The following is a 16622-nucleotide window of genomic DNA, read 5'->3' as shown; positions in this document are numbered from 1 at the left end:
AAGTGGACTCACTATTCTACTTGTATTTGTCTCCTGCATGTAATAAATGTAAGAAGAATGATGTAATTATGTAACATCTCTTATGAACCTCTCTCGACTAGTATCAAATCAATGTGTCCTGTTTGATGATTAAACTAATGCCATACGGTACATACTAATTCTACAACTCTCCACTCATTTGTGTGCTTCTAATGGATTGTAGCACTACCACAAAATGTTGCCTTTTTGTTACTAGTAGAGACCAGGTATTTAAAAGAAATTATTTTTACGTGGTGTTTTTAATGTTGAGTTTCAGTATTCTAAGTATTCAAAATGTGAAACAAAGAAGAGAACTAGATTATTAGACGAAAACCAATATTGATCATTGGGAAATGCTTTATGGTGGAAGGGTGCTTTTGAAGGAGGTTAGATTCTTAATACACCACAAAATCAATTACTACAAACTGTGTCCCATGATTATTGTATGTCCTGAGTACCATACACTTTATTGTGTCAAAGAAAGGAATTGCAGAAATAACTAAATGCAACTCTTAGGGGTATTGCTGAATGGTGCTCATTGCTCACAAAGTACTGACATTATTTTCATATTTTCCTTGGCATAATTAAAGTGTAATTAAAGTGCATTTGCTATTTCCATGTACAGTAATTAGTTTTAATTTACATATAGATGAGGTTAAATTTAGACATTGTACTTCTTAGTTTGCATAATTCAGCTCTGCAGAGTCTAGACAGATTGGAGTAGAGCTGATTAAATAGGAAAAGTTGTGTTGATTGCAACAAGATCAGATTACTTCCTTCTGTGAGGGTAAATGAGAAAAATATTTAAAATTGATGAAAGAATACACTGCCTTTTTGTATTCCTGTAACAACAACATTAAATGGTAAAACAATGTGCTTTAATGCGTCACTCCAAACAAAATTTTGCAGTGTATGTAAATGTTTATATTTTCTGTTTGCAAAAGGAACATTTGTTTCCCTTATGAAACTTTAAATATTCTGTTTCCTGACTAATACTATGTTGACGAAAATCCGGTTTTCCACTAAGACACAGCTGTTGATTTTTCTCCTTCATTTCCCCTCTGATATTCCTGTGCTGTGTGTGCAGTGGCTGACCTGTGGATGATTTGCTGACTCTGCAGGTAGTCCAGGGCCAGTGCAATCTCGCAGACGTAGAGCTTGACCGTACTCTCGGAGAAATGGACGTTCTGTTGCAAGTGATAGCGCAGGTCTCCTCCTAGGAGGAGGTCTACCACCATAAACATGTCTTCCTCATCCTGAAAGGAATACCTGGATCAAAATGGTGGGGAGGAGAGCAGAAAGAGAGGTGTGAACAAAGTAACAATACTGTTACTATGGTGTAATTTAACAGACATTTGGGTGCACTTCCACTTTTTTATATATGAATATTTACTTGTCCCCTGTTCACAACTCTGCACATATCTATTCTAGTATCCCTGCTAGCACGTCTCCAGCCCAGCTTCACCCTTGCAGCTGCCTCCCTGGTTCATTCCTGGTTCAAAGTATGCTAGCCCTTTATATTTGTTGGCTTGTTTCTTCATTGTCAGAATTTAACCAAACTAGTGAATAACGTTTTTTTTTTTGTCTGAATAAACATACAGTATGTGAAGTGACACAAGTACAAATAGAAAATGTTTTCACAGCCTTTATTTAGCACCAATTCTCTTGCACTTTTTTGTACACATTAAGGAACACCCTATATATGATTATTATTTCCTATATCCAATGTACCATGCAAAAAGAACAATAAACATCTGAAGTTGTAATATCACAGGATGTTTTCTTGCAATGTTGGTACCTTTTACTATATGGATAGTTTTACAGTTCTATACATGACTAGTAGCAACTCCTATAGGAGCATATAACTAGGATTCATATTCGACCTCATATTAGCTTAGTCAAGCAATGTGGCAGTGCCTTCTACCTTTCACCTGCTTTACAAAGCCTCTCTGAGGCTTCAGCAGCAGTTGTATAATGGCGCAAACTAGTTTGACAGTAGAACCTAGAGATGTGTTATAAAATGAGGTAATCTGAAGACAGAATTCTAAGGAGCTGTAAGTTATATATGGGTTAAGCTTGATTTTTAGATTGTGCAAACCTGTAAAATGGAGAAATGTTGTACTCCATCAGTTTTATCCAGATAAACACATTGTTTTTAATTATTATTTACCTGCAACATGTTTTTAATGCCATTCATTATGCACACTTCCCTTTGAACTATCTGGCAGAAAGGTCACAAATCAGATCCCTCATAGAGACTAATAGGATAATGGCATTGGGGTAATGGATTTTAATTAACTGAGAATCAATCTATAGCACACATCACATACAGTACTTTCTAACTAAAAGGGGTATTCTGAGCGCATAATTTTAACATGGTTTGACAGATGAATACCAAGTAAAATGCAATCAGACCATGTTTTGAAAAATGCAATATTAGGTCTGAAAAGCCCTGACTGGTCTTGAAGTGTGGTGAGATGCCTGCATTTTTTGAAGACTGATTTTTCCAGACAGATTAAAGCAAGCTTGCAGCAAATCTCATTACGTCTAGAAAATTAATGTAAGCCTCAAGCTTACCTCAGACTCATTCATTAGAATCAAACCACAGTGCCCACTCTTTCTCAACACTGCTTTCTATTGAGAGACAGTCTGTCAGTTGTGCAACTGAATGACTGAGCTTGCAAGTTCTCAAGGCATCAGTCACTCAGGAAAACAAACGTAGGGGCATTATCTGCAAGGATTTTGCATGCAATGTCCGTTTGAAAACTCATTCTACAAAATCTTTAGAATTTTCAACTGCATTGGCATTTGGATTTTGGACCCATTAACATGCTATTCAAATGTCAGCAAACATTTTGTTTGCTCTGTTAAATAATTAAATAAGTATTTTTAAATTATTTCAGTTTTGTTTTCAGAATATATTCATTATATATGGGTTCAACCCACCTTTAATTGAATTAAACACCGTCTTAATTTATTTAAAACCAATCTGTCCTACTTTTGATAATCCTTTGTTTAATTATAAATTGTATATTTTTTCTTTTTCTTTATGTGCTCCTTAAAAGCAAAACCTGATACAACAGACCCTCAGACAAGGACAACAGGGTTTTTCCTTACCATATCACCCACTTCAATTAAACAAACTATTAATGAGGATCGATTGTGCAGACTCCAGCATGTCTGTATATCTAGTGTGCCACTTGCCACTAGTAATGTAGTAGACATTATGAAACCTCTGAACAGCAATCGATTGTGTATTAATAGGATTCCATTTCCCTGTTCCCCTTACAGTATATACAGTACATCATAGACTATTTTCTGAGTTGTAACCATAAACTGGCCAGATAGGAACATCTCCTGTATTTAATAGAACAAAATCATTTAAGGGTATCCAATGCATGAAACTGTGTAAATTATAGCAAGTAAAATAAAATAAATAAAATAAAAGAACAACTCCTCTGTTAAATACTGCATGTTGTAGTACTGCTGCTGATGAAAGGGTCAAGCTGTCTAGAAACAATAACTTAACCTAATAGAAAATCTACTTTTTATGCATCCGTGGTATGATTTAACTCCTTGAACAGCAGAATCAATCAGACTGGAAAACAAAAAAAAAGCTAAGCTCTGAGATCCAGAAAAATTATTTGTGCTTAAAACAATCAATTACATCAATACACCTGTAGAAAATAAAAGGTTAATAATGGACAGTGAAACAAAGGAGTATTTCACAAAATATAATTGTACCTATTTCAAAAAAGCACAATATAGGCATTAACTGAGGTATAATTTTTTCTTCAGAGTTTTCTTCTCATTCTCTCCCTCTTATTTTAGAAAAAAGGGGCATTGTGTTATACTGGCACTTCTGTTTGCCTCCTCTGTCATTAATATCCAGTTAGAATTAAATTAAAATATCTTGGGCACATCTGTGATGTGTTAATAGCTACTTGCTCTGGGTCATTTAAATACCAAAAACACATGGAGAAAAACACTGCTAGCCCCAGACATTTTACTGAACATGACAGTACATTGCATACCGAAATGTATTAATCTGTAAGCAAAAACTATTTACAGTACTTCAGTATTTTTATATCCGTTATTTACAGTATATTTATGTTTTATAGCAGTATAGATTGCTAGTTCAATATGTTTTGCGTACATGGAATTTACACATATTAAAAGAAAACTACACTTTTGATTTTATCTGGGATCAAAACCAACAAACAGAACTTCTAATTAGACGTTTCTGATCATTTATATTGTGCTTTTACTCTATTCGTATTCTACTCTTTTTGTGTACAGTTGAGTATATCTCTGGGGGATATAATAAAACATGTGTCACATCTGCCCAGTTGTTTACTAAATATGTAACCAAATGAGTGACAAATGCACTCATACCTGAACCACAACATTTTTTTCTCATATTACTCATTAGATACAGTATTTCCTCTCAAGGTCTAAGGACTGAGTTACTGCTTGATGCACTTCTGAGGAAATCAGTACTCTTTTTCCTCTATGCAAAATTAGAAATCGAAATAACTATTTTTTTACTGCGCAGCTGGTGAGGGCAATTAAAACTGTACCTGGTGCTGTTCGACTGGGGAAATCAGACTCCCGTCTCATGATCTCCCATCTCCCTTCACAGAAACTCCAGGGAGACACACCTTACTCAATAATCACCAAGTGGTGAACTTTCCAAAACACATTTCACAGAAAGCCACATAAGAGAGCAGCCTGCCATCACACAATGCTAATTCATTTCATAGAATGCAGCATGAATTTCCAAATGCACTTCAGCTAAGAAAACTCATCATCACGGGCACAATACAACACTCATAGTTTTAAAAAGAAAAATGGGAAACTAGTGCTTTTAGCATATATTTTGCTTCCAAATTTTCCATTAGACTGTGTATCCTTGACAATTACGTTAATGAGGAAGTTCTTGAAGAGAAAAGTGAAGGCTTTTATGTCACCACCAGCAAATTTCCAATATATATTTCATAATCAGCATTCATTCTTGGCCAAGGGCAAGGGTCTGCATTTCTTGCTGCTGCTCTGGATATACAGTATATTTAAAGTCACAGCTGAAAATTCACAGTTTCATTTCTGATATAAGAATTATCAAGAACTCTCAAGTCCTTTTGTCAACACAAGCATCTACAGCACACTTAACACATGAGCGAATACAGTAATTCCAATGTGTGAAACAATTAAAGTAGGTGAAAACAAGGTCTATGCAAGTAATGTACAGTGTACTGTACTACATTTTATGTTAGTTCATTAGTTTGATTAATTTCAAAAGGCTGCAATCAGTTTGTCATCACTTTAAAAGTGAATGCAGTGCCTGTGTTTTTTTTAGTAATACTGAATCATGACAGTAAAGATCCTGGGGCAAGGCAGATTTATAAGAGTCACAAATTGCATGTCAAAACTCAAGTCCCATTACTTTTGCTACAGTATTAATACAGAGAGAGATTAATTTAAAAGAAAGTCAAATAGTTTTGCTTCTGCAATGAGCCAGGACATTGGCATTGGGTTTTATCTCGCATCATTCTAAGATGCACCACAAGCAAGATTTGATATAAAAAATGAGTAAGACAAGTGGAATATGATAAGTCACTCTGAGGTGGTCTGTCAAAACAATGTTAAACTGGCCTGTGATTGAAAGATCGCTTCTGTCAACAGGTCATGTCTTAAACCATCAGTCAGCCGCCTCTGGCATTTATTTCCAAAAGAGTACTGAATAGCTTCAGTGGGTATTTAGGGAGTGTTGTACCATGTAATGCCACGCATTTCAAATGTATTGACACATTCATTTATCGTACAAATTCCCTTTAGTTTACACATATACAGTAGTCATTAAAAACTAATTCTGGGTTACAGTCCATCTGTAATCCATGTATTGCTTGATATACACAATTTTAACTTGAAAAATGCTTATTTCTTGGTGTGTCTCTCTCGGGTGTGGGAGCACATTTTCACAGTAAATGGAAACCAGTGGAATTTAGCTGTAGGCTGTGGCTCACAGTGACCAGCACTGCTGAAGGAGAATGTAGGTAGAGAAACAAGATAATCAGGGAAATACGGTCAACAACTGGCAACATGTCATTTGAAATTCAGCTTGGACAGAGCTACCTGCACTTATTTTGCTTCTGGCACTCTGTCAGAACGCATCTTTAACAACACCTCTAATGCAATGTCAAACTGTGTCCTAATGTCCTATGCTTTTGTATTTCATAGATTGGTTATTCACTGTAATTCATTTGTAATTTAAAAAAGATAACTAGATAGAAAGAATTGATATAAAGACAGAAGATAACTAAAATAGAAAGAATTGCATACGCCATGAGAAATAAAGAGCTTAGTAGTTCAACTTTCTACTGGGTTACAGTCCAGTCCATACAGCCTTTCTAATTTGTCTTCAGGGAGTTTAACTTTGTTATTCATTTGTTATTTGTTATTCACTTGTTATTCATTTACTATAATGTTTCATAAGCCTACTGGCAAAATCAAAAGCTAACTATAGAACAGTAGTCGTACTCATACAGCCCACATTCTTCTATGAAGGGCATTTTAATAAAGTGATCCCATGAGGACTGCTGTCAGCCTGGCCAGGTTATAGTATTACAAGTAATAAAGGCAGAATGAAAAACATTACATGGACTGCTATTTATCCTCCATTATGTTCCAGGGTTTTGCTCTAGAGCTTTATCAATATGTTTTCTGTCTCACAAGCTTCTTGTCTTATTTTATTGGATTGCCTGGTCTTGTCATCTGTTATTCCTGATCAATGAGGAAAATGTCTTTCTGCATTGTCTGTGGCTCCTGCATACTTATATTCCCTTTATATTTTTATATTATTATTATTGCCCTTTTCCTAGTTATTTCAAATTCATTTTATTTACATACAGACACAAAGTATGAAAGAATCAAAGTCAGCGTTCAATGTGCTCTAACATTTTGATTGTTGCAGAAGCATAGGTTCTCTATGTATTTGATCAATACATGAGACAGTTATGAAACAAACAGTTCAGCATTTTATAATACTACACTATTTCCAACATTTTAAAGTCTGCAGCATTAATCTGGTTCAAAGAATCAATAATTAAATGATTCATCAGCCTACAAATTACATGGATGTTTACATAAAACTTCTAGTTTGATATAAAGTACTGCATTTGAATTATTACATTAATTAGAGAACAAACAGAAACCCGTTGCTCATGAACTGTGATGGATTTTTGTGTGGCACATGCTTATAACATACAGTAAGCACACACAGTGTGATTACTATGAAAGGGTGTCTCTAAGTGAATATTGATGTGTGCTTAAGCCTTCATTAACTAGTTTCAGTAAATCCTTGAGCTGTTGGTTACATATATCTGTTACTGCTGACCTGTAGCACCAGTGAGCTATTCTGGTTCAAATCATTGTCTCACTTTGTCTCAGCTTGTAAACAGTCTGAAAAGACCTCACAGCAGCAGGAGTCCTGCACATTCAATAATGCTGACAAGAATCACTAGGCCACTTGTAAGCTGTGCTCCATTAACAGTTTATGAAGAACTATTTGGGAGATTTGTGCTTTTACGTCTATGAAGGTAATTCATTTGCAAAATCCCCATATAGTTTCCTGGTTACTTTGCCACTATCATATTTATGTACAAGTTAGTATACACTTAGCAAGACCTTAAGGCAGAAATATTCTCACCAGTAGGAAAGCACATCACATGGTCAGTTGTTTCCTTCTACTTCACTGACCTTGAGGTTTTTATTTTGTCTGTCATAGCCATCAGAATTACACCAGCAAGCTGACCGCTGCAAATCTCTCAGGAAGCTGCAGATAACTCAAAATGCTAATCTGCTGCTCAAGACATTAACTTCAAAGGTTTAATTGAATTTCTCTGCACATACACTGTGTATTGTGGTGGTCTGGTGCTTTCCAAGCACATTTCAGTTTTATATACACATAGTTGCAGGACCAATGCAGTGGACTTATTGCACTCCACATCTTAATTCAATAATTAGAATCAAATCAGTAATTGAAATATAGTCTCTTTACAACACACTTAAGGAATATTAAGTGCATCCAAAATAACACACAGATGATGTGGTTGAAATGAAGGAAACATAGCTTTAAGGACTAACAGGGCTTGAAGAACAATTTATTCACTGAAAGCTGTTACAACTTATATAAAATATTTGAAAGAATCATTTAAATTCTTAAATAGGCTGCAACACTGCAGATGGAGAAGTAATGATGATATCCAAAGCATAACTACTCTGAAAAGTGAAATGCAAGGACATTCACAGGACATTTTGATCACCTCCCAGCAGTGGCTGGAATGGGGTGAGAATGGACAGTTAACATTTTTTACATCAAGTACATATACTTTTTAGTTTTTAGGTAGTGATTTTTTCCAATAGCTTCTGTCCATATAAATTCGGATAATGCTGCATGAAGTCATGTGAGAACATGTGGCTGTGAAAGTACCAATGGTTTAGACTGCAATCCTTGATCCTAATGAAAATATGTTGTTGACACTTGCTCCTTTTAGCAGCAAAAGGAAGTGAGAAGGCTATATTTTAGTGCAGCCCCTACTGCAAATGATTTCTTATTTTTAGAAAGTGCTTTTACAGTTTTTTTTATCAACATCTTAATATTGAAGTTTATCCTGTGACAAAAGTTATCAGCTTAAATTCAGCAATATGACGTGAGCTGTGTGACTTAGTGTTTTGGGCTACCTGAGATGTTGAAAGGAACAGTGACTGTTTATAGAGTTTAAATGAACTCTTTACTCAATTATTTTTAAATTTCACTTGAAGAAACACATCTTGTGGATCAATAACCCTAATGCCCTGACATCCTCTTTTTACATTTCTCAGCTTCTTTTCAGTGTGGGATAAACTACCGAAGGAGAGAGAATGAAAATTACGAAGGCTTACCAAAAATTGACTAAGAAGGGGTGTTCTAGGTTCTGCATTATCTGCATTTCTTTGAAGACATTTCTTACTTCGTTGCGTTCCACACACTTCAGCTTGTTCATGTATTTCATAGCATACATTTTCTTTGTGTCTTTCTTCTGTACGATGCAGACCTATTAACACATGGGGACTTCAGGTTAACAGAACATTGGAGAACAGACTCATACTGTATGTCACATGTTCCATCTCTCAATACGGAAAAGAAGGATTAGTTATGGCCACACAGGGCTAACATTACCGGTTATTCTTTTTGCTATGTCAGTTGACAAAGACATACATCTCTCCTCAAAAAATATATACACCAAGGATTGGATCTCACCACTTCCTCTGTGTGCTCTGTGCTTGATTTTGTGATACCTCAGGGGGCTAAGATAAAGCTACTTGATACAACACAGGCTCCTTGTTGCTATGCAACATGTATTTTTAGTGTGCAAAGACATAATGCCTAGGAGAAACTGTCTGTGCTGAAAAAGACAACGACCAGTAAACGCGTGCATCAGATTTGTTTTTTCAAAATGACCATGTGACACAAATAAACACACCAGGTAAGCTTTTACTCAGGGTAATGGAGAGGTTCCTATTCTGCCAAGTCCAAGACTTCTCACTGTATTGCAAAAGACAGAGCACCATAACATTGACTGAGCCAATTAGCTCTTTGTGGAATGATTTTAATAGGATTACTGTAGGTAAAACACAGGGGATACATTTTAAATTAATTAGCTATTACTGTTTGTACTTAAAATATTCCCTGCATTCTATAGATAATGGTCTGTACATCACTAATATTAGGTAAACACAACTAAAGGGTATTTTTATGAGTCTTGACAAAACAGTCAAAAGAAGTTACTGGATGGCTCAATTGAAGCAGGGTCTTTTGCTTTGCAGATAATTAAAACAAATGACTCAGCGACTGGGTGACAAATGATGTTGAGTAGTTTTCTTACCTTTCCAAAGCTCCCTTTCCCAATAGCTCTGAGAATCTGAAAATGGTCGAAGTTGACTGTGGAAGAAGGATGTTTCAGATAGATTTATATACTGTAATATACCAGGGGTCTAAGATTCAGTTTCAGAAGTGCCTATTATCTATTGTAATTTGTTTCTCTTATCCTCCTGGTTACATAGTCCAGCAATTCTTTCATTAACTGTGTGATGGTAATACTTCTAATCGGATTATTTTTTCCAGATCCAAGGATTTTTATAGGTCATTTTATCCTCAATGGAGTAACCATTTAAAGTGCTAAACTGTGAAAGAGTTTAAGATTAATCCTATGTATCTCTTAAATTATATGATTAGGTTAATTATTTAATTGACTACTCTGTGAATTATTCAGGTCTGAACAAAAACGAAACGACACTAGGCCTTTGGGGAACTGAAAATTGAGATCCCCGATATAAAATATACAGAATTTAAATTTGCATTGTATACACTTAATAAACAGCTGCTGCAGAAAATTTACATGAACTTGGTTTTATTGCTAGCCATGCATGTTACATGATATTATAGCTATTCAAAAAATATATTGATACAATATTTAGTGCAGCAATATTTTTGCAGAATGCTCATCTCCATACAATCATAATGAAACCCATGTAGACTGCTGCCTGGATTCCACAAGACAATAATAAATTTGCATATCAAATGCAGGGGGAGGGGTGGCACTGTGGTTAAGAAGCTGTGCCTGTGGCTAGAAGGTTACCGGTTCAAATCCAGCGGCTAGCAGAGGAATCCTACTTTGTTGGGCCCCTGAGCAAAGCCCTTCTCCCCAACTGCTACAGGAGTTCTGTACAATGGCTGACCCTGTGCTCTGACCCCAAGCTTCTCTCTGTGTCTGTCTCATAGAGAGCGAGCTGGGGTATGTGAAAAGACAAATTCCTAATGCAAGAAATTGTATATGGCTAATAAAGTGATCTTATCTTATCAATCATTGAACAATGGAAAATATATTGTGTGTATTTAAACAACAAGTTTAAGAAAGGGAGGTTAGACTGCCCAATTAGCTTGTTCAGTAACTAACGTACAGGTATGTGTTTTCTTGATTAGCCAATACCCATATCAAAATGCATTTTGCCTAATCCAGTAGCTACTGTTTGTTTTTGAATGTACAATATATTGCATCAGAACCACAGCATAGGATGTAATTTCTGTCTAGATCCTTCCTTATCTTCTTCAGCTATCTTAGCTTGGGAATGAGAATCAACCCGCCACCTACAGCACCTCCATACTTTCAGTATCAAAATACAATGATCATAAATGGGGCTCATTTTACAGAAAATTCCAGTCTCACAAGCAAATTAACTGCTGGTTATCCTTGAATTGCTTTGGCAGTTGCATTTATATTACATAGTCTTTGAGTAAGGAAAGACCTGAACCAGATTACACTGTAGCTGACTTCCTTTAGTCCCAGGGTCTGATTTGATACAGACTTCTGTCGTGAGCTGGTACAGACACTTCACCTTTCTTCACTGAAGATGAATTGGAACTGACAGGCAATGTTATGCTCTATTACTCATCTGTCTCAGGCACTTCCAGTGTTGTTATTTATTGTTTTCAGAATCTTATTCTAAGACCTCCTGAACTATAACAGACTATTGTTGAACACAACAGCCTTGCTTATTCCTTTTGAGAATTGCTTATTGATTGAGCTATTTGGAGTTGCTGGCTAAAATGAAATGAGATGCAGTTCACTACTTAGAATTTCATTAAACTTTAGCAGAAGATAAAAATGTTTATACAGGTATGCAATTTTCGTTTTCTGAGATGGAGATGGACTTTCAAGGTGTACCCTGCCTTGCGCTCGTTGCTTGCTTAAATAGGTTTCCCTGCGACGCTGAATTGGATGGAGCGTAAAACATGGTATTTTTAAATTCGCGCGGGATAAGTGAATTCAAATTAAAATTCACTGATGTGACGGCAGGAGAATTGTATGGCAATACTACTTAAGGTGAAAAACAGTATTTAGTATTTAGTAAAAGTATTTACACATTTGAAGCTAAAATATTCTACATCCCAACATAAACACTGTAATCTTTTTAATGTACTGTACTATTTATTTCTGGCTCATCAGAATTCCTGCTCTGAAAGAAAGGAAGTACGGATTTCAGAAGCCCATCTTTTAAAAAATACTCAATACTTCGATTCTGCAGGTAAGAACCTCTTTTTCGTCGACACGAAAAACAAAAAGCATAAATTAGCATAATTATCGATACAGCCTCTCCCTTGTCTACAGTTTTAAGTGCGAATCTGTTTAGTTATATAACTCATAAGGGATAACATAAAAACCTTACCCTCTTCCGCATCATCAATGACCGGAGGTTTGCTAGAGTGATTCACGCCCATTGTTCTAATGCTTCTGATCAGCTCCTTCAGATCATCTCCGAGATAGAGAGAACATTTTCCGATTAACTGAAGCGAAGTTTGAGTGAAGTCTTCTCCTACAACAGTTAGGTGTAGCCAGCACAAGATTCAGTAACTGGAGACCCAAAGTGAAAACCTGTTAAGGGTCAGTAAAGTTGATTTTTGTTATTTTTTTATTTCAAAAGAAGGAAAAGATAAAAAAAAAGCCACCAATCTTAGAAACACAGTACTGTAAATATGTACTGTACACATATACAACAAAATGTATCTAGCTTGAAAGTGACTATCTGGTCCCAACCACTGCAAAACTCTGAAATGGACACGTGAAACCCCTGTTAAAATTAGAGGGTTTTATTTTCCATTAAAAAATATTTACAAACATTATTATTGGTATTCTTATTGTTATTAATAATAATAACAATTCCTAGCATTATAGTAGATCTATTATACTCAAAATACACACAGTTCATACATGAGCCTCATGTACTGTAGTTTTAAAAATATAAAAGCGCAAAACATTTAAACATAATGATATAACGGTTTCCCAGACACACAGCTTGTCAGGTGGGTCAGTTCAAGATTCATGCATTTACAAAAAAGCAATATCCTTTTATCTTGCACTGCTCGTAATGCTGAACCCGGATTTAATCACTTTAGCAATTTTACCAACTTTAGAGTTATGTTTACAGCAAACATACAGTAAACCGCATACTGCTGGTCTCAAGTGTACTAAAACGCTGCTTTGCAGACAACAGCAAAATATACTGTACGAGGACAAGATGCTGTAGCATAAAACTCTGAAAATCTTCTATTAAACAATACATACCTTGGAACAGCGTAGGGGGTCACTGAAAAGGATAGGGCTAGCAGGACATAAAGTGCAGGAGCAGAAGATAAACCGTTTTCTTCAGATGTGAATGTCTCACACGCATCTTTGTAGAAGAAGACCGCAAACTGCAAGCAAGAGCCTCTTTCAGACTAACAGGGATAATTAAAGGAGCTAGTCTGTGCTCTTAATGTATGAAGTAGAGTGTGTGACTTCTTATCTTGCGCTTCAAAGAGTGCTGACTTCAAAATAATGTCAAAGAAAAAAAAAACATGAGTCGGTGTATCTACAGTATATGCATATCAGCATATCATACAACCCTGTTTCCCAATTGACTACCGCACGGTGTGGTGGTGTGGTGGTGTCCTACAGTAAGTCACTCTGCCTTTGGCAGCACGCTTCGCCGACTGCAGGAAGTCTATTAGAATTCTGGGTTTACTTCGAAGGCGAACATCAGAGGCTGCGGGAAAGACAAGGGTAGCCTATTCCAGCTCCTGTTTTAAATGATGAGGTCACCGTTTAAACTTTTGGTAACGTGGTTTAGTTGCATCGAAAATAATTCGATTTTAAAAATGTACAGTGAAACTAGAAACTACATATTTTGGAAATACTACCAAAGGACGAATTAAAATAATTTAAATTTATATACGCGAATACGCTGTAAATTAAAGCGCCCTAGTGTTTGAATTATTGTCTTCATCTGATCTGCTATGACGCGGGGTTTATCCTAATGGCCAAAGTGGATCCCCACCTATATATAATAGAGTAATGGAAACTTTGAGATGAAATTGATAATGTACAAATGAAAGAACGGTTAATGATACTGTACAGTATGTCAAGGGTCAGCCTGTGACACTTAACGCTTAAGATTAAGAGTTATGAGTCTGGCGTTAATGTCTTATTTCTAAATTTAAGATTTATAGAAACTTCAAATCCGTTTCTTTTCAGAAAGAAAAAGGCTTAACTGCAACATACTATCAGTTACTCTCTCACTGAAAAAAGATTTTAAAACAGTCTATTGGATTCGTCACCAGTTAGGATTATTTTTTAGGTTCTTTTAAACTTGGTTTATAACACTTCGGGACAATCAGAACTAACAATATTGTATAAATAGATGGTTCAAATGCTAAATAAATCTTCAGGATAAATTTCTCCATTGTAGTTAATCTGCTATTCGAATTGGAGTTGCAGATAATGTTTAAATTACCGACTGAAAAACGAAATATTTTCACCCCTTGCATTTTTACAAAGAAAAATCACGATTGATACAGTACATCTAAAATAGCTCGGTTTAAGAACGAACCATATCTGGGATGGGTAGCAAAACTAAATACTTTTTGTTCTAATAAAGTAAGGTGCTGGTGGTGCTTTGTATAAGATCAATTTAAATCCTGTAAAGACCCAAAGAAAACCGTTTAGAACCTATTGTTATGCCCCCAACGAAGTAAAATGTTTAACGTTACAGAAATATTACGTCTTTTAGTTAAAACATGCCAACACAGAAGGTTACAATCTTATTTACAGGAGAAGAAACAGAGATAAAGAATAGCAGGTGATAAGACCACCGTATCCATCCATTAGGAATTGCTTTTCAGTGCTTAATTGTGTAGGTCAGGGTTATGTGGCAGGTTTTCCTGAATACTGTAACATGTCATTTTCGGTTTTGCTTACAGTGCAACATTTTCTTTTTTCCTGACTAAGGTGGGAACTGCCAAGATGGCCTTGTTCCTATCCATCAATTCACAGAGGTCAAGGCTGACTGGGTGCTTTAAGGCGCGGCGCAGCCCCCCTCCAGATCTGCTTTCCAGCCCAACTTCGTTCCTCATTCCAAAGCCACTCCTCCTCGATAGAAATACAGCTTTAACTAGACGCTCGCTATTTCCAAAGCTCTGTACTACCCCCTCCTAAATCCAAGACCCTTTTACTTATCCATGATAAAAAATCCGCTTGTTCCTGAGACAGGTCAAGACAACCCGGAGCCTATTCCGGAATCTCCATTTTCCTGCCGCTTTTGATAAAGGCTTGATGGGTGTAGTGTCGTTTTGCATTCAATGACCCTTACCACATATACTGTAACTGGATTCTGATAGTGGGTAGATGAGTGAGAGTTTTCAAATTTGGTTTGGTAAATTTATGACATCTGAGTGAATTCCAGTCAACGCACACTACATAAAATATAAAATACAGGTTTTGCCGGATAGGTATTTGACAGACGTGTGTATTCATGTGAGTTATATGAGGATGAGGTTCAAAGGTAAAATTAAAATGGAATATTAAAACTTCTACTTCCACTTCTTCTTCGTGTTTTGACTCTCCCTTAAATGTAAATTTACAGTGATTTAGTGAAACTATGCTACACGAGGAGGAGAACTGAGACGTTTTCCTTGGAGACATGCAGTAATATAGTGTTTTGAAGACTATACATGATTGTTTTTTTTTTTAACTGTAAAATTTGAAGCGTTGGAAAAAAATAAATTACATTATATCCCTTCTTGGAAGTTTATATATATATATTTTCTTTTCAGTCTCAATACAATGTTATCATTTTTGTTGTTTTTGTAAAGCATTTGTGTTCAGTCTTCTATCAAAAGAAATGTGTCACATAAACATATAAACCTCTTCTGCCCGTTATACTGTACATAGCTGGACTTAAAGCACGTAAAATCTTAATTAAAAGCATAACCAGATAATAAAAACAATATATACAGAACAAAGCTAGTGCCATCTACTGAGGAAATTAAAGGATAGCAATGGAGTGCACTGTAGGTGACAAAATCCTGAAACAAAATGATGATTAAGAAACTGGTTAAATGTATCCGACGAGTATGAAATATTATAAGGTGTATTTGCTGGAATTTATCAATATTTTACCTAGAAATTTCCTTCTGTGTGGCCAGAAAATGCCAAACCAATGGGTTATGGTTGCCAAGGGCATTATCATGGGTATGCAAAGGAACAAGTAATAGATTTATTCCATGCTGAAAAGAGAAGAAAGAAAACACAACATTTCGGCTGTGGAGCCTTCTTTGGGTGTCAGTCATGGGTATTATCATCTCATTAGAATCAATGGCTGTAACTAAATTCAGTGTAGTTTTCCTTGACTCTGGTATCTGCACTACTGACACCTCTCATTTGAGTGCTACTGTAGGTGGGATCATCTGAATTGCAGCACAAAAAACAAATACTGCACCAGAAGATCCGGCTCTGTTTTGGCTGTACAGTAGGCACCAGCTCATCAAGTAGCAGGAACTTATGAACTTACACCACCTGCCCAAAGTTTACTTTCAGTCTGTTCTTCTGGTCTAGACTTAGCATTATGACAAAGTCAGACCATGCATTTCCAAAGCAGCTGCATGTCAGGGTCTAATTGTTGGAGCCTGAGGAACACAGTGTTCCTGGTTACTTAAAAGACATTATGTAACTTGAAGTAGGCTTTTCCTGCTG

The 16622-nt window shown here is 36.0% G+C and overlaps 1 protein-coding gene across 2 annotated transcripts in view; it reads right to left on the bottom strand.

The window, feature by feature from the left end:
• The window catches only part of stk32a (serine/threonine kinase 32A), a 31658-nt gene extending 18178 nt beyond the window's left edge, over positions 1–13480 (bottom strand). Inside the window, exons 1-5 of one of the 2 annotated variants that reach the window (XM_088604067.1) lie at positions 13179–13480; positions 12283–12488; positions 9942–9997; positions 8959–9110; positions 1114–1287 (exon numbers count right to left, since the gene is read on the bottom strand). In XM_088604067.1, coding sequence (XP_088460193.1) covers positions 1114–1287; positions 8959–9110; positions 9942–9997; positions 12283–12334 — 434 coding nt within the window. In that variant the 5' untranslated portion in view covers positions 12335–12488; positions 13179–13480. The remainder of the gene's footprint in view (positions 1–1113; positions 1288–8958; positions 9111–9941; positions 9998–12282; positions 12489–13178) is intronic. The other variant, XM_088604068.1, reaches the window with a different exon arrangement.
• Positions 13481–16622: the final 3142 nt, after the last annotated feature.

Source organism: Lepisosteus platostomus, chromosome 13 (assembly GCF_059453375.1).
Source record: "Lepisosteus platostomus isolate fLepPlt1 chromosome 13, fLepPlt1.hap1, whole genome shotgun sequence".
Classification (NCBI taxonomy): Eukaryota; Metazoa; Chordata; class Actinopteri; order Semionotiformes; family Lepisosteidae; genus Lepisosteus; species Lepisosteus platostomus.
The sequence above is the reverse complement of the archived record's forward strand: the minus strand, read 5'-3'. Positions and strand labels throughout refer to the sequence as shown.